At 44.6% G+C, this 20,568-nt stretch overlaps 1 protein-coding gene across 3 annotated transcripts in view; it reads left to right on the forward strand.

The window, feature by feature from the left end:
• The window catches only part of C5H3orf33 (chromosome 5 C3orf33 homolog), a 131,422-nt gene that overhangs the window by 25,568 nt on the left and 85,286 nt on the right, over positions 1 to 20,568 (forward strand). For 2 of the 3 annotated variants that reach the window (XM_069727459.1, XM_069727461.1), the window contains exon 4: positions 11,260 to 11,420. In XM_069727459.1, coding sequence (XP_069583560.1) covers positions 11,260 to 11,420 — 161 coding nt within the window. Of the gene's footprint in view, positions 1 to 11,259; positions 11,421 to 14,405; positions 14,671 to 20,568 lie in introns of those variants that run through there. The other variant, XM_069727460.1, reaches the window with a different exon arrangement.

Genomic DNA, 20,568 nt, shown 5'->3' on the forward strand with positions numbered 1-20,568 from the left:
CCAAACCCTAACCCCAACACACCCCTAACCATAACCCTAATCACAAGCCTAATCTTAACCCTATTTCCAACCTTAGCCCTAATTCCAACCCTAACCCTAAGGCTATGTGCCCACGTTGCAGATTCATCTGAGTTTTTTCCGCACCATTTTTGAAAACTCCGCGGGTAAAAGGCACTGCGTTTTACCTGCGGATTTACCGTGGATTTCCAGTGTTTTTTGTGCAGATTTCACCTGTGGATTCCTATTGAGGAACAGGTGTAAAACGCTGCGGAATCCGCACAAAGAATTGACATGCTGCGGAAAATACAACACAGCGTTCCCGCATGGTATTTTCTGCACCATGGGCACAGCGGATTTGGTTTACATGGAACTGTAAAGCTGATGGAAAACTGCTACGAATCCGCAGCGGCAAATCCGCTGCGGATCCGCAGCCAAATCCGCACCGTGGATTCTAAGGCTATGGGCACACGATGCGGAAAACGCTGCGGATCCACAGTGTTTCCGCCGCTGCGGGTCCACAGCAGTTTCCCATGAGTTTACAAAAAATGCTGCGCACATGCTGCGGAAAAAACTGCGCGGAAACGCAGCAGTTTACATTATGCACATTTCACTTCTTTCTGCGGATTCCGCAGCGGTTTTACAACTGCTCAAATAGAAAACCACGATAAATCCGCAGCGGTTTTGCACTGCGGATTTATAAAAACCGCTGTGGTAAAATCCACAGAGGACCAGAATACGTGTGCACATTCCCTAACCCTAACCCTAGTTCTAACTGTAGTGGAAAAAAAATTTTTTTTTCTTTATTTTATTATTGTTCCTACCTATGGGGGTGATACAGGGGGGGTTAATTTACTTTTTTTTATTTTGATCACTGTGATAGGTTTTATCACAGTGATCAAAATGTACATGGAACGAATCTGCCGGTCGGCAGATTCGGCGGGCGCACCGCGCATGCGCCCGCCATTTTGGAAGATGGCGGCGCCCATGGAGAAGTCGGACGGACACCGGGAGCCTCGGTAAGTATAAGGGGGGGTAGATCGGGTCACGGGGGGGCGTCGGAGCACGGGGGGGGTGGCATAGGAGCACGGGGGGAGAGGACGGGGGAGGGGAGCGGACCACAGATCGGTGGCTTTGGGGGGCGATCGGTGGGGTGGGGGGGCACATCAGTGTTTCCAGCCATGGCCGATGATATTGCAGCAGCGGCCATGGCTGGATTGTAATATTTCACCTGTTTTTTAGGTGAAATATTACAAATCGCTCTGATTGGCAGTTTCACTCTCAACAGCCAATCAGAGCGATCGTAGCTTCACCCCCAACCCCCCCCCCCCCCACCGGGCTGAAGTACCACTCCCCCTGTCCCTGCAGGTCAGGTGAAATTGGAATTAACCCTTTCACCCGATCTGCAGGGACGCGATCTTTCCATGACGCCACATAGGCGTCATGGGTCGGATTGGCACCGACTTTCATGATGCCTACGTGGCGTCATGGGTCGGGAAGGGGTTAAACCAGGTATTTGTACTGTTAGCAATGTGGACAGGCGCCAAGTCCTGCTGGAGAGTGACATTTCCACGCTGTCTTCAGCGTTGCTCAAGGTGTGCATAGCGGCAGTGGAGAAAATCTCTCTTAGCAGAAGACTTCATCCACTCTTAAGTTCAAAATCAAAACCTATAACTCTGCCCTTCATCTGGCCAAACAATCCTACTTCACCACCCTCATCACCTCACTATCCAACAACCCAAACCGACTTTTTGAAACCTTAAACTCCCTCCTGAAACCTAAAGTACAGGCCCCCTTCACCAACCTCAGCGGTGGGGATCTGGCCTCTTATTTCCTAGAAAAAATCAACCACATCCATCAGGATATCTCAGCCCCATCTCCTCAGTGCCTGGATGCCCTTCCCTGCCGCACCTCAAGCTCACTAGACATCTTTGAGCCTGTTTCAGAAGAAGAAGTTTACAAGCTCCTTGCTTCTGTTCGGCCTACAACCTGCAACACTGACCCCATTCCTTCACATCTCCTGCAGTCTCTCTTACCAGTGGTCACCACTCACCTGACTAAAATATTTAACCTCTCTCTTTCTTCAGGTATCTTTCCCTCCTCATTTAAAAATGCATTCATAACCCCTTTAAAGCCATCCCTGGACCAGAACTGCACTGCTAACTACAGACCTGTCGCTAACCTTTCCTTCATCTCTAAACTCCTGGAACGCTTGGTCCACTCCCGTCTAATCCGCTATCTCTCGGATAACTCTCTTCTCAACCCCTTACAATCTGGTTTCCGCTCTTTACACTCCACTGAAACTGCCCTGACTAAAGTCTCTAATGATCTAATAACAGCTAAATCCAAAGGTCATTGCTCCCTGCTGATTCTCCTGGATCTCTCTGACACTGTGGATCACCAGCTCCTCCTCACTATGCTCCGCTCTATAGGCCTCAAGGACACAGCCCTTTCCTGGTTCTCCTCCTACCTCTCTGAACGCTCCTTCACTGTAACTTTTGCCGGCTCCTCTTCCTCTCCTCATCCCCTTACTATCGGGGTTCCGCAGGGCTCAGTCCTAGGCCCCCTCCTCTTCTCTCTATACACTACCCCTATTGGACAAACAATCAGCAAATTTTGGTTCCAGTATCATCTCTATTCTGACGACACCCGATTATACACTTCTTCCCCTGACATCACCCCTACCCTAATTCAGAATACCAAAGATTGTCTGTCTGCTGTCTCTAACATCATGTCCTCCCTCTATCTGAAACTAAATCTCTCGAAAATGGAACTAATGTTTCTCCCTTCTACTAACCTCACTCTACCCAACATCAAAATTACCCTGGAGGGTTCAACCTTAACTCCCAAGCAGCATGCCCGCTGTCTTGGGGTCATATTCGACACCGAACTTGCCTTTACTCTCTATCCGATCACTCACTCACTCGCTCTTGTCACCTGCATCTTAAAAACATCTCCAGAATCCGACCTTTTCTCACTTTTGAAACTGCTAAGACTATTACTGTTGCTCTTATTCATTCTCGTCTGGACTACTGCAACTCTCTTCTGATCGGTCTCCCTCTTACCAAACTTTCTCCTCTCCAATCCGTCTTGAATGCGGCAGCCAGGGTCATATTTCTGTCCAGCCGCTTCACCGATGCCTCCATCTTGTGCCAGTCATTACACTGGCTACCCATTCGCTACAGGGTCCAGTATAAACTCATCTCTCTCGCCCACAAAGCTCTCCACAGTTCTGCACCGCCTTATAACTCCTCTCTCATCTCTGTCTATCGCCCTACACGTGCCCTCCGTTCTACAAATGACCTAAGACTAACATCCCCCGTAATCCGAACCTCGCACCTCCGTCTCCAAGACTTCTCTCATGTTGCGCCAGCTCTCTGGAATGCACTTCCCCAGACGATCAGACTGATACCTAGCCCCGACCTATTCAAGCGCGCTTTGAAAACCCATCTCTTCAAACAAGCCTACCACATCAACTACTCAGTAAACTAACTTTGCCCTGTTCCCTCCTTCCAAATATTATTCTGAATCTGCACCCTACTATTCATCTGTCTCCACACCCTCCATGCACACGATAACTGCACTTGATACTTGACTATTGCACTTAAACACACGGGCTGATGACCGGATCATGCAGCTTTATAAGAAAATCCCTATTTATTATAATTGCCAGACCTGAAATAACAAGCACTTTTCACCTATTGTGTCCCCCTCCCATTTCCTTGTAGATTGTAAGCTTGCGAGCAGGGACCTCACTCCTAATGTCACTGTTTAAATTGTCTTAACTTGTACTAAATTTATTGTTTGTACATGTCCCAGCTTAATTGCAAAGTGCTGCAGAATATGTTGACGCTATATAAATAAAAATTATTATTATTATTAACTCCAAAAAGCTTGTCGGCAGAGGGAAGCATCAAGTGCTCTAAAATTTCCTGGTAGATGGCTGCGCTGACTTTGGACTTGATAAAACACAGTGGACCTACACCAGCAGATGACATGGCTCCCCAAACCATCACTGATGGTGTAAACTTCACACTAGACTACAAGCAGCTTAGATTGTGTGCCTCTTCACTCTTCCTCCAGACTCTGGGACCTTGATTTCCATATGAAATGCAAAATTTACGTTAATCTGAAAACAACACCTTGCACCACTGAGCAACAGTCCAGTTCTTTTCCTCTTTGGCCCATGTAAGACACTTCTGGCTTTGTCTATTGGTGTTGTGAATTCTGTTGTCGAGCTCCCTCCTGTGGTCGTGAATGGTACTTCGGTGAGTTCTGTCTGTGGGCTCCCTCTGGTGGCTGTGAGTGGAGCTGCTGCTTCTGAGGTTCCTTACACAGGTGACGGGGTTTATCCTTTGGTTTGCTGCTCTATTTAACTCCACTTAGATCGTTACTCCATGCCAGCTGTCAATGTTTCTGCATTGCTTCAGTTCGCTCTTGGATCTTTCTGGTGACCTGTCTACTCCAGCAGAAGCTAAGTATCTAATTCGTTCATTGTTTTCTTGTCCAGCTGGATATCATGATTTTGTCTTGCTAGCTGGAAGCTCTGGGATGCAGAGTGGCATCTCCGCACCGTTAGTCGGTGCGGAGGTCTTTTGTACACTCTGCGTGGTCTTTTGTAGTTTTTTGTGCTGATCGCAAAGCTCCCTTTCCTATCCTCTGTCTATTTAGTAAGTCTGGCCTCCCTTTGCTGAAACCTGTTTCATTTCTGCGTTTGTGGCTTTCATCTTTACTCACAGTCAATATATGTGGGGGGCTGCCTTTTCCTTTGGGGAATTTCTCTGAGGCAAGGTAGGCTTTATTTTCTATCTCTAGGGCTAGCTAGCTCTTAGGCTGTGAAGAGGCGCCTAGGGAGCGTCAGGAGCGCTCCATGGCTATTTCTAGTGTGTGTGATAGGATTAGGGATTGCGGTCAGCAGAGCTCCCACATCCCAGAGCTTGTCCTGTGTGAGTTTTAACTATCAGGTCATTCCGGGTGCTCCTAACCACCAGGTCATAACAGTACAGCTGGCCCAAAGTATTGATGCATCTCAATAGAGGGATAAGAGAAGTTCTGAGACCATTTTTTTTTCTTTGCACTGTGTTTTGTCTTTCTTTTCCCCTAAACCTTTGGGTGGTTCAGGACACAGGTGTAGACATGGACATTCAAGGTCTGTCCTCTTGTGTGGATCATCTCACTGCAAGGGTACAAAACATTCAAGATTTTGTGGTTCAGAATCCGATGTTAGAGCCTAGAATTCCTATTCCTGATTTATTTTCTGGGAATAGATCTAAGTTTCTGAATTTCAAAAATAATTGTAAACTGTTTCTAGCTTTGAAACCCCGCTCCTCTGGTGACCCCGCTCAACAAGTAAAAATCATTATTTCTTTGTTGCGTGGTGACCCTCAAGACTGGGCATTTTCCCTTGCGCCAGGAGATCCTGCATTGCGTGATGTTGATGCGTTTTTTCTGGCGCTTGGATTGCTTTATGATTAACCAAATTCAGTGGATCAGGCAGAGAAAATCTTGCTGGCATTGTATCAGGGTCAGGATGAAGCGGAGGTGTACTGTCAGAAGTTTAGAAAGTGGTCTGTGCTTACTCAGTGGAATGAATGTGCCCTGGCGGCAATTTTCAGAAAGGGTCTTTCTGAAGCCCTTAAGGATGTCATGGTGGGATTTCCCACGCCTGCTGGTCTGAATGAGTCTATGTCCTTGGCCATTCAGATCGATCGGCGCTTGCGTGAGCGCAAAACTGTGCACCATTTGGCGGGGTTATCTGAGAATAGGCCTGAGCCTATGCAGTGTGATAGGACTTTGACCAGAGCTGAACGGCAAGAACACAGACGTCGGAATGGACTGTGTTTTTACTGTGGTGAATCCACTCATGCTATCTCCAATTGTCCTAAACGCACTAAGCGGTTCGCTAGGTCTGCCACCATTGGTACGGTACAATCTAAATTTCTTTTGTCCGTTACTCTGATTTGCTCTCTGTCGTCCTATTCTGTTATGGCATTTGTGGATTCAGGCGCTGCCCTGAATTTGATGGACTTGGAGTTTGCCAGGCGCTGTGGTTTTTCCTTGGAGCCCTTGCAGTATCCTATTCCATTGAGAGGAATTGATGCTACACCTTTGGCCAAGAATAAACCTCAATACTGGACGCAATTGACCATGTGCATGGCTCCTGCACATCAGGACGACATTCGCTTTTTGGTGTTGCATAATCTGCATGATGTGGTCGTTTTGGGGTTGCCATAGCTACGGGTCCATAATCCAGTATTGGATTGGAAATCTATGTCTGTCCGGCTGGGGTTGTCAAGGGGTACATGGTAATGTTCCATTGTTGTCAATTTCGCCTTCCACTCCTTCTGAAGTCCCTGAGTTTTTATCAGATTACCGGGATGTATTTGAGAAGCCCAAATCCGGTGCCCTACCTCCTCATAGGGATTGCGATTGTGCTATTAATTTGATTCCTGGTAGTAAGTCTCCTAAGGGCCGACTGTTTAATTTATCTGTGCCAGAGCACGCTGCTATGCGGAGTTATATAAAGGAATCCTTGGAGAAGGGTCATATTCGCCCGTCGTCGTCACCCTTGGGAACAGGGTTCTTTTTTGTGGCCAAGAAGGATGGCTCTTTAAGACCTTGTATTGATTACCGCCTTCTTAATAAGATCACAGTCAAATTTCAGTATCCTTTGCCGCTGCTGTCTGATTTGTTTGCTCGGATTAAGGGGGCTAGTTGGTTCACCAAGATAGATCTTCGAGAGGCGTATAATCTTGTGCGAATTAAACAGGGCGATGAATGGAAAACAGCATTTAATACACCCGAGGGCCATTTTGAGTACCTGGTTATGCCATTCGGGCTTTCTAATGCTCCATCTGTGTTTCAGTCCTTTATGCATGACATCTTCCGAGAGTACCTGGATAGATTCGTGATTGTATATTTGGATGACATTTTGGTCTTTTCGGATGATTGGGAGTCTCATGTGAAGCAGGTCAGAATGGTGTTCCAGGTCCTTCGTGCAAATTCCTTGTTTGTGAAGGGGTCAAAGTGTCTCTTTGGAGTTCAGAAGGTTTCATTTTTGGGTTTCATTTTTTCCCCTTCTACTATCGAGATGGATCCTGTTAAAGTTCAGGCCATTTATGATTGGACTCGGCCGACATCTGTGAAGAGCCTACAGAAGTTCCTGGGCTTTGCTAATTTTTACCGTCGCTTCTTCGCTAATTTTTCTAGTATTGCTAAACCGTTGACTGATTTAACCAAGAAAGGTGCTGATGTGGTCAATTGGTCCTCTGCGGCTGTAGAGGCTTTTCAGGAGTTGAAGCGTCCTTTTTCCTCTGCCCCTGTGCTGTGCCAGCCAGATGTTTCGCTCCCGTTTCAGGTCGAGGTTGATGCTTCTGAGATTGAAGCAGGGGCTGTTTTGTCGCAAAGAAGTTCTGATGGCTCGGTGATGAAACCATGTGCCTTCTTTTCTAGAAAATTCTCGCCTGCTGAGCGCAATTATGATGTTGGCAATCGAGAGTTGTTGGCCATGAAGTGGGCATTTCAGGAGTGGCGACATTGGCTTGCAGGAGCTAAACATCGCGTGGTGGTCTTGACGGATCACAAGAATTTGACTTATCTCGAGTCTGCCAAACGGTTGAATCCAAGACAGGCTCGATGGTCGCTCTTTTTCTCCCGTTTTGATTTTGTGGTTTCATACCTTCCGGGATCTAAGAATGTGAAGGCTGATGCCCTGTCAAGGAGTTTTGTGCCTGACTCTCCGGGTGTTCCGGATCCGGCGGGTATTCTTAAAGAGGGGGTAATTTTGTCTGCCATCTCCCCTGATTTGCGGCATGTGCTGCAGAAGTTTCAGGCTGATAGACCTGACCGTTGTCCAACGGAGAAACTGTTTGTCCCTGATAGATGGACTAGTAGAGTTATCTCTGAGGTTCATTGTTCGGTGTTGGCTGGTCATCCTGGAATCTTTGGTACTAGAGATTTGGTGGCTAGATCCTTTTGGTGGCCTTCTTTGTCACGGGATGTGCGTTCTTTTGTGCAGTCCTGTGGGACTTGTGCTCGGGCTAAGCCCTGCTGTTCTCGTGCCAGTGGGTTGCTTTTGCCCTTGCTGGTCCCGAAGAGGCCCTGGACGCATATTTCCATGGATTTTATTTCTGATCTCCCTGTTTCTCAAAGGATGACGGTCATTTGGGTGGTTTGTGATCGCTTCTCTAAGATGGTCCATTTGGTACCCTTGGCTAAATTGCCTTCCTCCTCTGATTTGGTGCCATTGTTTTTCCAGCATGTGGTTCGTTTGCATGGCATTCCGGAGAACATCGTCTCGGACAGAGGTTCCCAGTTTGTTTCAAGGTTTTGGCGGTCCTTTTGTGCTAAGATGGGCATTGATTTGTCTTTTTCTTCGGCTTTCCATTCTCAGACTAATGGCCAAACCGAACGAACTAATCAGACTTTGGAAACATATCTGAGATGCTTTGTTTCTGCTGATCAGGATGATTGGGTGTCCTTCTTGCCTTTGGCTGAGTTCGCCCTTAATAATCGGGCCAGCTCGGCTACTTTGGTTTCTCTTTTTTTCTGCAATTCTGGTTTCCATCCTCGTTTCTATTCAGGGCAGGTTGAGCCTTCGGACTGTCCTGGTGTGGATACTGTGGTGGACAGGTTGCAGCAGATTTGGACTCATGTGGTGGACAATTTGACATTGTCCCAGGAGAAGGCTCAACGTTTCGCTAACCGCCGGCGCTGTGTTGGTCCCCGACTTCGGGTTGGGGATTTGGTTTGGTTGTCATCTCGTCATGTTCCTATGAAGGTTTCCTCTCCTAAGTTTAAGCCTCGTTTCATTGGGCCATATAAGATTTCCGAAGTTCTTAATCCTGTGTCATTTCGTTTGGACCTTCCAGCTTCTTTTGCCATCCATAATGTGTTCCATAGGTCGTTGTTGCGGAGATACGTGGCGCCTATGGTTCCCTCCGTTGATCCTCCTGCCCCGGTGTTGGTCGAGGGGGAGTTGGAGTATGTGGTGGAGAAGATTTTGGATTCTCGTGTTTCAAGACGGAAACTCCAGTACCTGGTCAAATGGAAGGGTTATGGTCAGGAAGATAATTCCTGGGTTTTTGCCTCTGATGTTCATGCTGCCGATTTGGTTCGTGCCTTTCATTTGGCTCATCCTGATAGGCCTGGGGGCTCTGGTGAGGGTTCGGTGACCCCTCCTCAAGGGGGGGGTACTGTTGTGAATTCTGTTGTCGAGCTCCCTCCTGTGGTCGTGAATGGTACTTCGGTGAGTTCTGTCCATTGGCTCCCTCTGGTGGCTGTGAGTGGAGCTGCTGCTTCTGAGGTTCCTTACACAGGTGACGGGGTTTATCCTTTGGTTTGCTGCTCTATTTAACTCCACTTAGATCGTTACACCATGCCAGCTGTCAATGTTTCTGCATTGCTTCAGTTCGCTCTTGGATCTTTCTGGTGACCTGTCTACTCCAGCAGAAGCTAAGTTCCTGATAGTATCTAATTCGTTCATTGTTTTCTTGTCCAGCTGGATATCATGATTTTGTCTTGCTAGCTGGAAGCTCTGGGATGCAGAGTGGCATCTCCGCACCGTTAGTCGGTGCGGAGGTCTTTTGTACACTCTGCGTGGTCTTTTGTAGTTTTTTGTGCTGATCGCAAAGCTCCCTTTCCTATCCTCTGTCTATTTAGTAAGTCTGGCCTCCCTTTGCTGAAACCTGTTTCATTTCTGCGTTTGTGGCTTTCATCTTTACTCACAGTCAATATATGTGGGGGGCTGCCTTTTCCTTTGGGGAATTTCTCTGAGGCAAGGTAGGCTTTATTTTCTATCTCTAGGGCTAGCTAGCTCTTAGGCTGTGAAGAGGCGCCTAGGGAGCGTCAGGAGCGCTCCATGGCTATTTCTAGTGTGTGTGATAGGATTAGGGATTGCGGTCAGCAGAGCTCCCACATCCCAGAGCTTGTCCTGTGTGAGTTTTAACTATCAGGTCATTCCGGGTGCTCCTAACCACCAGGTCATAACAATTGGTCATGAGTGGCTTGACACAAGGAATGCAACACTTGTAGCCCATGTTCTGGATAGGCAATGACTCCAGCGTCCACTCCTTGTGAATCTCCCCCAACTTTATGAATGGCCTTTTCTTAACAATCATTTCAAGGCTGCAGTTATCCTGGTTGTTTGTGCACCTTTTTCTACCACATGTTTTCCTTCCACTCAACTTTCCATTAATATGCTTGGATACAGCACTTTGTGAACAGCCAGCTTCTTTAGTAATGACCTTTTGTGGCTTACCCTCCTTGTGAAGTGTGTCAATGACTGCCTTCTGGACATCTGTCAAGTCAGCAGTCTTCCCCATGATTGTGGAGTCTACTGAAACAGACTAAGGGACCTTTTTAAATGCTTAGGAAGCCTTTGCAGGTGTTTTTTGTTAATTATTCTAATTTACTGAGATAATGACTCTGGGGGTTTTATTTGCTGTAAGCCATAATCATCAACATTAACAGAAAGAAACACTTGAAATATATCACTATGTTTGTAATGACTCTATTATATATGTTTCACTTTTCGTATTGAAGAACTGAAATAAATTAACGTTTTTATGCTGTTCTAATTTAGTGAGAAGCACCTGTAGGTACCCCCATCTCTGTAAATGATGGTACATAGCTAGGATATGCTAGTGCTAAGTGACTGCTCGGGGTTCCACCTCTGAGACCTGGCTTCACCCATCCCTAAACTGAACAGTGATGGACAGTGCTGGCTTTTCTGAGGTTTCTCAGAAGACAGTGCTCAATCCAGGCAAGCCTGTGCTGTCAATCACCATAGAGGAAGTAGGGATATGCAAAACCAATGGCTGGAATTGTGTACTGCGTTTTTTGGCCACACCCAGGGTGTACTGTCACACTAATTAGCATATTTGGTTAATGTTCAGTTTCTGCAGAATGGAGGCAGCTCTCGGAGCACTAAAGGTGAGATTGTTATAGGGGCTATATCCCATAGAGGGCCATGTGCTTAGCTTATGGTGTCATTTAGGGCTTACAGACCCCCTTTAAGTGTCGAGCACTCACCACGTGGTACACACCCCATAAAGAGCGTATTTTTTAACCTAGTGTTAGGGGGCTTTTCTCCTCATTTTTCATATTTCATAATATGCCTAGTGTCCTTACAATAAAATAAACCTCTGGATTACTGTTAGGATTAGCTCACCATACTTTTCTTTCAGGATTTTTACTTTTTTGTGTATATTAGTAAAATAGTTGTAATTGCAGTCAGCTGAATTCTTCACAACTCCACCACAGGGCACGGTCAGGGCAGCCTACTGGTCCGACTGGCTGGAGTGGAACTGACGCAGAATGGCAAGGTCTGGTTACAGGATAATCTCCAACCCTCACAAGTGCTGTGGTTTCAGTTATTGAACAGACAAGACTCAATGCTGGACTGCTTTGTCTTCATCAACAGGGTAAGGGTCTCCACACTACTAGTAATGCCAAAATATAGTGCAGATCTGGTATTCTTTTAGCAGTAGACAAATCTTTTGAATCAATGAAAAGGGATGAATAGAGGGATTGTCCTCTACCTTAGGATAAGTCATTAGTATTAGATCACTGGGGCTTCCACAACCAGAGAACTGTAGATTAATATTCAATTCAATCCTAGGTCATCAGTATCAAAGTAGTGGACTTCCCCTTTAAGAGACCATTGCAATAGATTTAGTAAGGCTATGTTCACATTTCATTTTTGACACACATCTGCAGCCCTAAAAAATGGGTGAGATTCAACTGTACTCTTGACAGAGCCATTCACTAGGGTAAAGCAGATGGAGTCGTTTTGTGCTCTATATTACAGTGGGGCAAAAAAGTATTTAGTCAGTCAGCAATAGTGCAAGTTCCACCACTTAAAAAGATGAGAGGCGTCTGTAATTTACATCATAGGTAGACCTCAACTATGGGAGACAAACTGAGAAAAAAAATCCAGAAAATCACATTGTCTGTTTTTTAACATTTTATTTGCATATTATGGTGGAAAATAAGTATTTGGTCAGAAACAAAATTTCATCTCAATACTTTGTAATATATCCTTTGTTGGCAATGACAGAGCTCAAACGTTTTCTGTAAGTCTTCACAAGGTTGCCAAACACTGTTGTTGGTATGTTGGCCCATTCCTCCATGCAGATCTCTTCTAGAGCAGTGATGTTTTTGGCTTTTCGCTTGGCAACACGGACTTTCAACTCCCTCCAAAGGTTTTCTATAGGGTTGAGATCTGGAGACTGGCTAGGCCACTCCAGGACCTTGAAATGCTTCTTACGAAGCCACTCCTTCGTTGCCCTGGCGGTGTGCTTTGGATCATTGTCATGTTAAAAGACCCAGCCACGTTTCATCTTCAATGCCCTTGCTGATGGAAGGAGGTTTGCACTCAAAATCTCACGATACATGGCCCCATTCATTCTTTCATGTACCCGGATCAGTCGTCCTGGCCCCTTTGCAGAGAAACAGCCCCAAAGCATGATGTTTCCACCACCATGCTTTACAGTAGGTATGGTGTTTGATGGATGCAACTCAGTATTCTTTTTCCTCCAAACGCGACAAGTTGTGTTTCTACCAAACAGTTCCAGTTTGGTTTCATCAGACCATAGGACATTCTCCCAAAACTCCTCTGGATCATCCAAATGCTCACTAGCAAACTTCAGACGGGCCCGGACATGTACTGGCTTAAGCAGTGGGACATGTCTGGCACTGCAGGATCTGAGTCCATGGTGGCGTAGTGTGTTACTTATGGTAGGCCTTGTTACATTGGTCCCAGCTCTCTGCAGTTCATTCACTAGGTCCCCCCGCGTGGTTCTGGGATTTTTGCTCACCGTTCTTGTGATCATTCTGACCCCACGGGGTGGGATTTTGCGTGGAGCCCCAGATCGAGGGAGATTATCAGTGGTCTTGTATGTCTTCCATTTTCTAATTATTGCTCCCACTGTTGATTTCTTCACTCCAAGCTGGTTGGCTATTGCAGATTCAGTCTTCCCAGCCTGGTGCAGGGCTACAATTTTTTTTTCTGGTGTCCTTTGACAGCGCTTTGGTCTTCACCATAGTGGAGTTTGGAGTCAGACTGTTTGAGGGTGTGCACAGATGTCTTTTTATACTGATAACAAGTTTAAACAGGTGCCATTACTACAGGTAATGAGTGGAGGAAAGAGGAGACTCTTAAAGAAGAAGTTACAGGTCTGTGAGAGCCAGAAATCTTGATTGTTTGTTTCTGACCAAATACTTATTTTCCACCATAATATGCAAAAAAAATGATAAAAAAACAGACAATGTTATTTTCTGGATTTTTTTTTCTCAGTTTGTCTCCCATAGTTGAGGTCTACCTATGATGTAAATTACAGACGCCTCTCATCTTTTTAAGTGGTGGAACTTGCACTATTGCTGACTGACTAAATACTTTTTTGCCCCACTGTACCTCTGTTCCACCAATATCTGTCTTTTTCAGGCGGACACAAAAGTATGGTAGACCGCGCTTTGGTATCCACTAGTTATGCGCGAATGTGCTCGGATTCGAGCATGCTCGGGTGTTATCCAAGTATCTTGGGCGTGCTCTGATAATATTTTCCAGTCCCTGTGGCTGCACGTTTTGTGGCGGAAGACATCCGCAACACATACAGGGATGATCTTTTTGTTAGGCAATGCCCGCATGCTTTGCGGCTGTCTGACAACCCAAAACAGCTTCCTGGTCTCGAAAATATTATCTGAACACTCCTAGATACTCGGATAACACCCAGGCATGCTCAGATAACACATAATCCTAGCATGTTCGCTCATCCCTACTACCCACCTAAAAAGATGGACAGCCCCAGCACAGAGGTCGTAAAGTGACTCGTCTGCTTCATTATAGTAAATGGCTCATTCAAGGAATTTTCACAGCTTTATGTGGAAACCCAAGATGGAGCTAAAAACCATGTGGCTCCCAATATTATGTGAACCCGTCCTAATACTTTATTTACTACGGGCTTATTGGGTTTATTCAGAGCGGATGTAGGAAACCACTGAAAATGGCAGGCTCTGCATTGATTCACATGCGCTTTTTTTTTGCTACAGTTTTGCTTCTTAGAACAAGTACATTGTCACTGATATATTATATTGTAGTAAACAGGAAATTTTTGTTGAGATAGTGGTAAAAAAATATATATTTGGAAAAAAAGCCAATGTGATACCATAATTATGGTATGTTAACGTGGTTTTTGTGAGAAATTCAAAACAGAGTTTTCAAGCTTAAGCCCCTTCAGGAAACTCTCTCATTCTTTAGGTAGTTTTTGGAGGAAGTTTCCTTTCCCTGAAGCTGTTCTAAAGAAGTTTTGGAAGAGTTTGTATTTTTTTTGCAGTCTTTTTTGTACAGAGCCTAGTTTACTTTCAGAATCCGCTTTAAAGAAGTGATGTGCATTTTCCTTTTTCCCCAGAAGTTCTTCACAACCTGTATGATAAATACAAAAAGTCTTCATATGAACAGTACAGTGGATTTGGAAGAGTTGAGGAAGATTTTGGAGAGTTTCCTCTCCAAACCTGTCAAAACCTTTGTATGAACATATCCAATCTGAGTTTTTTATAAGGTGTTTTTAAAACATAAACCTCAAGCTTCAATCAAAACTCATGGTTTTTTAATTCATGAGTTTTGTAGAGTTGTTTGAGTATGTGCACACTGAGGGTTTCTGCTGAGTTTTTAGAGCAGAAACTGATTGGAAAACTTTTTGAGGAGTTTTGAAATTTTAGGAGGGTTTGGGAAATGTATGCTCCGTTTCTGCTCCAAAACTCCATATGCACGTAGCCTTTGTTTCAAGAACTACTGAAAATAACTGTGTAAACACACCCTAAAGTTATTTACACACAGGAGCAGGGCCGGCATCACCAGTTGGTGTACCCTGGCAAGTGCTGAGGCCCTGGACGAACGGGAGGACGCCGGCACACTATGGGTCCGGTGAGTCGGGGCACCTGGCCCCTCATATACTTACCTCTCCCCGTTCCATGCTGCTCCGGTTTCTTCAGCGTCTTCTGACTCGCTGTGACGTCTCAGTACAGAGGGCGCGATTACGTCACTACAGCATGCCCTCTGCCGAGCAGGGCAAAGTCAGAAGTCGCTGAGGCAACCACAGCAGCGGGGAATGAAGAGAAGTATTTGATTATTTTTTTTATGTATGGAGCAATATATGGAGCCATTATACTGTATGGAGCACTTTATGGGGCCATTATACTGTTTGGAGCATTATATGGTGTCCATTATACCGTATGGAGCATTATATGATGTCTATTATACTGTATGGAGCATTATATGGGGCCATTATTCTGTTTGGAGCATTATATGGTGTCCATTATACCATATGGAGCATTATATGGGGCCATTATACTGTTTGGAGCATTATCTGAGGCCATTATATTGTTTGGAACAATTTATGGGGCTCATTATACTGTAGGGAGCAATATATGAGGCTCATTATACTGTATGGAGCAATATATGGGGCCCATTATACTGTATGGAGCAATATATGGGGCCCATTACACTGTATGGGGCAATATATGGGGGTCATAATAGTGTATGGAGCAATATATGGTGTCCACAAAACTGTATGGAGGACTATGTGGTGCCCATAATACTGTATTTCCTACACATATGTTCTTTTTTTTTCTTCTCGTTTTTGTATAGCACTTTTTCATGTGGGTTCCAAGCGGAATTCGCCTGAAAAAGATATTGCATGCACATACCCTTTCCGTTCAATGTCCACTCCATTTCTGGTCAAAAAAACTTCCTCAAAAATTCAGCGTGCACATTCACGAAGCGTATATGCACACAACACTTTCTAGCCACTGGCGGTAATGTTTTACCTTGTGCTTTTTTTGGTGCCTTTCTAGCTGTTTTGTGGCAGCCGGCTTGTTTTATATATAAAAAAGAAAAGAAATAGTTACGCCTTGTGAAAGCTGAAGCTGTGGAAAGAAGTTACAAAAGACGTGAAATATGCACATCCTCCTGATTATACTGGTCATGACAATGGGAGGAAGGGGGGTCTCATGTCTCCTTGTGGATGAAACAGTGGTGCACAATGCATCTCTCTACTCACTGTCTATGGGAGCTGTGGTCAGATTACTAGAAGTGTATAGAGCAGTGGTCACACATGTAGAGCTCCATGCACACAGGCATTTTTGGCCTCCTATATTTCTGAGGGTCCCAGTGCTCAGACCCTCAGGTGTCAGACTCTTATCCTGACCCGAAACACGCATCAAGGGAACTAAGGAGTGTTTCCATAAGAAGCATTTCAAGGTCCTGGAGTGGCCTAGCCAGTCTCCAAACCTGAACCCAATAGAAAATCTTTGGTGGGAGCTGAAACTCAAGGTTGATCAGTGACAGCCCCGAAACCTGAATGATCTGGAGAAGATCTGTATGGAGGAGTGGGCCAAAATCCCTGCAGCAGTGTGTGCAAACTTACACTCAATAAGTTTCCTGTCAATAATTACAGGAAATGTCTGCCCTCTGTAATTGCAAACAAAGGTTTCTGTACCAAATATTAAGTTCTATTTTTCTATTGTATCAAATACTTACCTCATGTAATAAAATGCAAATTAATTATGTAAAACTCATACAATGTGATTTTCTAGATTTTATTTATTAAGATTCTGTCTCTCTGTTTGTATACCTACGATAAGAATTACAGACCTCTCTCTTTGTTGGTGGGAAAACTTGCAAAATTGGCAGTGTGTCAAACAATTATTTTCCCCATTGTACATGATGCACAAATTGGCAGTTAGTCAGGGCAAAACCTTTACTTATGTCTATGAATGAGAGTAATGTAATGTACATTTTGAATCTTCAAATATTCATTGTCACCAATCCTATGAATTGAGGTGGGGGAGGGGTAGGTCTGAGGTGTACTTTAGGTCTTAAGGTACCGTCACACAGTGCAATTTAGATCGCTACGACGGCACGATTTGTGACGTTGCATCGTCGCTTAATTATCGTTTCAAACATCGTAGACTGCGGTCACACTACACGATGCACGACGCTGAAGCGATAAATTCATGACGTATTTGCGATGTAGAAGTCGTATGGGACAGTCGTACGGTCGTGTCACACACGACGATTCAGAGCAAATTTTGCATAATCTGTGCGTGACGTTGTTCACAAGGGGCGTGTTGTGCCACTAGTTAGTGTGGTGATAGGCCAAAGGTTCTGTGCACACAATTGGTTGGAAAATTTGTCACCTGAGCGCTATTGTTCCCAATGCCACTTCACTGCTTTCAAAATTTCCTTTCTTCACTTCGTACTTGGACACTTGGTGGACCTGGACATCGGAATTTTGTACCTCGCTGAATATACCACGCTTTGCACCGCTGCTTCGAGGTATGTAAACCGCTTGGGCGTGGTGGATGGAACGCTGTATGGACGGCATGAGTGCTTCGTTCCACCACTGAAGCGAAGTGGATGGTACACTGTTGTGACTGGAGGGCTACAATGTGGCAGATGGTACGCTGTTGTGCTTGGTTGTGACTGGTGGGCTACAGCGTGGTAGATGGAACTCAGTTTGTTCGGCATGACCGCTTCGTTCCACCGCTGAAGCGATGCGGATGGTACGCTGGTGTGACTGCTTATGACCGGTTGTGTGTGATGAGCTAGAGCGTGGCAGATGGCACAATGTATGGTCACCATGAGCGCTTTGTGTGGCTGCTGTAAGGAAGCGGGCGGTACACTGTTTTGGGTTATGGTGGACTATAGGCGCGGCAGATGGAAGAAGCGATGCGGATGGTACGCTGTTGTGACTGGTCGTGACTGGTGGGCTACAGCGTGGTAGATGGAACTCAGTTTGTTCGGCATGACCGCTTCGTTCCACCGCTGAAGCGATGCGGATGGTACGCTGTTGTGACTGCTTATGACCGGTTGTGTCTGTTGCGCTACAGCGTGGCAGATGGTACAATGTATGGTCACCATGAGCGCTTTGTGTGGCTGCTGTAGGGAAGCGGGCGGTACACTGTTTTGGGTTATGGTGGACTATAGGCGCGGCAGATTGAAGAAGCGATGCGGATGGTACGCTGTTGTGACTGGTCGTGACTGGTTTGTCAGTTCATCCTGACAAATAAGCGTATACATGTAACTGGTTTACTACTCCATTAGTCCATATTTGCTTTCCAGACAGAAGTCTCCTCTTACACATGAGCTACACAGAATTATCATATTAATAGAAATCAGAAAATTACATAAACCTGTTTTTCCTGATATTTCTCTAACTTCGGTTCCTTTCCAGGTGTCTCACCTGCGGCATTGGAAGAGTGTCCTTTCTGTGTTGAATGGACAGAACGAATGCAATTTATTTTGTGAGGCTCTGTACACATTTCCATTTGCACATTATGTTTGTCTTTTCTATTTAGGTTTTTCAGACAGATTTTGCCTGGAACTCGCTTTCAAAAGCACTAAAAAAATCACCTGAAACAATGAACATATGCACAGCAATGTCAAAATGATTTACTGTGCATAAGTTTTGTGATTGTATTTTAACCCCTTCACAACATATGATGCTCCAGCGCTGAGCCCACATCTTTTCTGGCACATGACAGCCGATTTGATCAGCTGTCATGTGTCCCCAAAAGCTGCAGGATTGCAGCTTCATGTCTCTTAAGGAAGACTACGGAAGCGAGTAAAAAAAAAAAAAAAAGAAGTTAAAGTTTGCCCTATTCAAAATAAAACAATACAAAAATACATATTTGGTATCGCTGCGTTTGGAAACGCCCGATCTATAAATAAAAAAAGGATTCTGATCAGTTAACGGCATAGCGAGAAAAAAAATTAAAAATGCTAGAATTGCGTTTTTTTTGGTTGCTGCAACATTGCAATAAAATGCAGGTGGTAAAATGTTGTATGTACCCTAAAATGGTATTGCTAAAAACGTCAGCTTGGCATGCAAAAAACAAGCTGTCACCCAGCCCCAGATCTCACAAAATGGAGATGCCACAGGTCTTGGAGGATGGTGCCTTTTTGTTTAAAAAAAAAAAAAGCTTTTGGATTTTTTTTTTCACCACTTAAATAAAAAAGAACCTATGGTGTACATGTTTGGTATCTGCAAACTCGTAATGACCTGGAAAATCATAATGGCAGGTCAGTTTCAGTTTTAGAATTTAGTGGACATGGTAAAATAAACCAATTACAAAATTGCACTTTTTTTGCTGTTTCACCTCACTTGGAATTTTTTCACATTTTGCACTACATTATATGGTAAGACAAATGGTGTAGTGCAAAAGTACATCCTGTCCTGCAAAAAAACAAGCCCTAACGTGGCCATTTTGACAAAAAAAAAAAAGTTATGGCTCTGCGAAGCGATAAGTAAAAAATGGAAAATGGCCCGCGGGTGAAGGGGTTAATCAATTCAAGTCTCCAAACTGTGAACCTGCTAAAAAAAAAAAAGGTGACCTGCCCATTCTTCAGTTGGCTTTTGCTTGGAAGCCACTACTATCTTATCCTTGAAATAAAAAAATAGTCAGCGGCAAAGCCACTGTAAAAATGTTTCCATAGATGTCAAAAATGATACTTCGGGAAAAAGACTGCCAGCGTTTTCCTGGAGCATCCACTGCTTCAAAAGCGATGCAGGTACGTCGATGGGTAAGACATTGTGTGCCCATGACTTAAAGGCAATCTGATAGTAGGATCACCGCTCCTTAGCCATCTATATGGACATGTAGGTCATAGGAAGCTGAATAACATGATACCTTGATATCTCAGATCCGATGTCTTATTGCAGAGAAATCCAACATTTTTCACTAAATTGCATGAGAGATTTATGTATTGTGAATGAAAGGGGTGTTACCAATGTGAGACATGTAATGACTGACAGGCTGCTCTCATGATTTACATGTCTCACATGGTAACAAGGTGTTTCATCTAAAATCATCTCTGGAGGCAGATTCTCAGGGAGATCAGTGTGCGGCCCATAGATCTCAACAGCTCATTTACATATTAATACAATGTGGAATAGACATCAGATGCAGATATCAAGTTATCCTTTCTTACGACTTACTATGACCTACATACCCATACTGTATAGACGGCACAGGAGGGTTGATGCTACTGACACCTTCCCTTTAAGGTCACCTTCACATTTCCATTTGCACGTTCTGATGCATGTGAAAGCACAGAGACCCTATTAACTACTGTGAGGTCTGGGGTCATTTTGTGTTCGCTTTTGGAGCAGAAGAAAAATGCATAGGCAGAACTATTTTTTCAGTTTTAAAAACGGGCACCTAATGAGACCCAGACAGACCCCATGATAATAAATGAGGTCCTTATTCTTCCGTTTGCATCAGTTATGCAGTGGATCCATTTTGCACATGAATTCCATTTGTCTGTCTCTCTAAATAGAATAAGTGGAATGTGCAAATGCAGATGAGATGATAACCTTAGGCCGTGTTCATATGTAGCATAAATGTTGCTTTTTTTCTTTTTCTCAGAAAATTTGTGTTTAACTGTCCAACAATGGGTATGAGTGTTCATGAATTCACATCCACTTTACTGGAACTGTTTTTGTTTTGTTTTTTTGTGCATTTCATTTTTGCAGACTTTCATAGGGTTTCTATTTGATTTAAAAAAAAAAA

This window comes from Ranitomeya imitator, chromosome 5 (assembly GCF_032444005.1).
Source record: "Ranitomeya imitator isolate aRanImi1 chromosome 5, aRanImi1.pri, whole genome shotgun sequence".
Classification (NCBI taxonomy): Eukaryota; Metazoa; Chordata; class Amphibia; order Anura; family Dendrobatidae; genus Ranitomeya; species Ranitomeya imitator.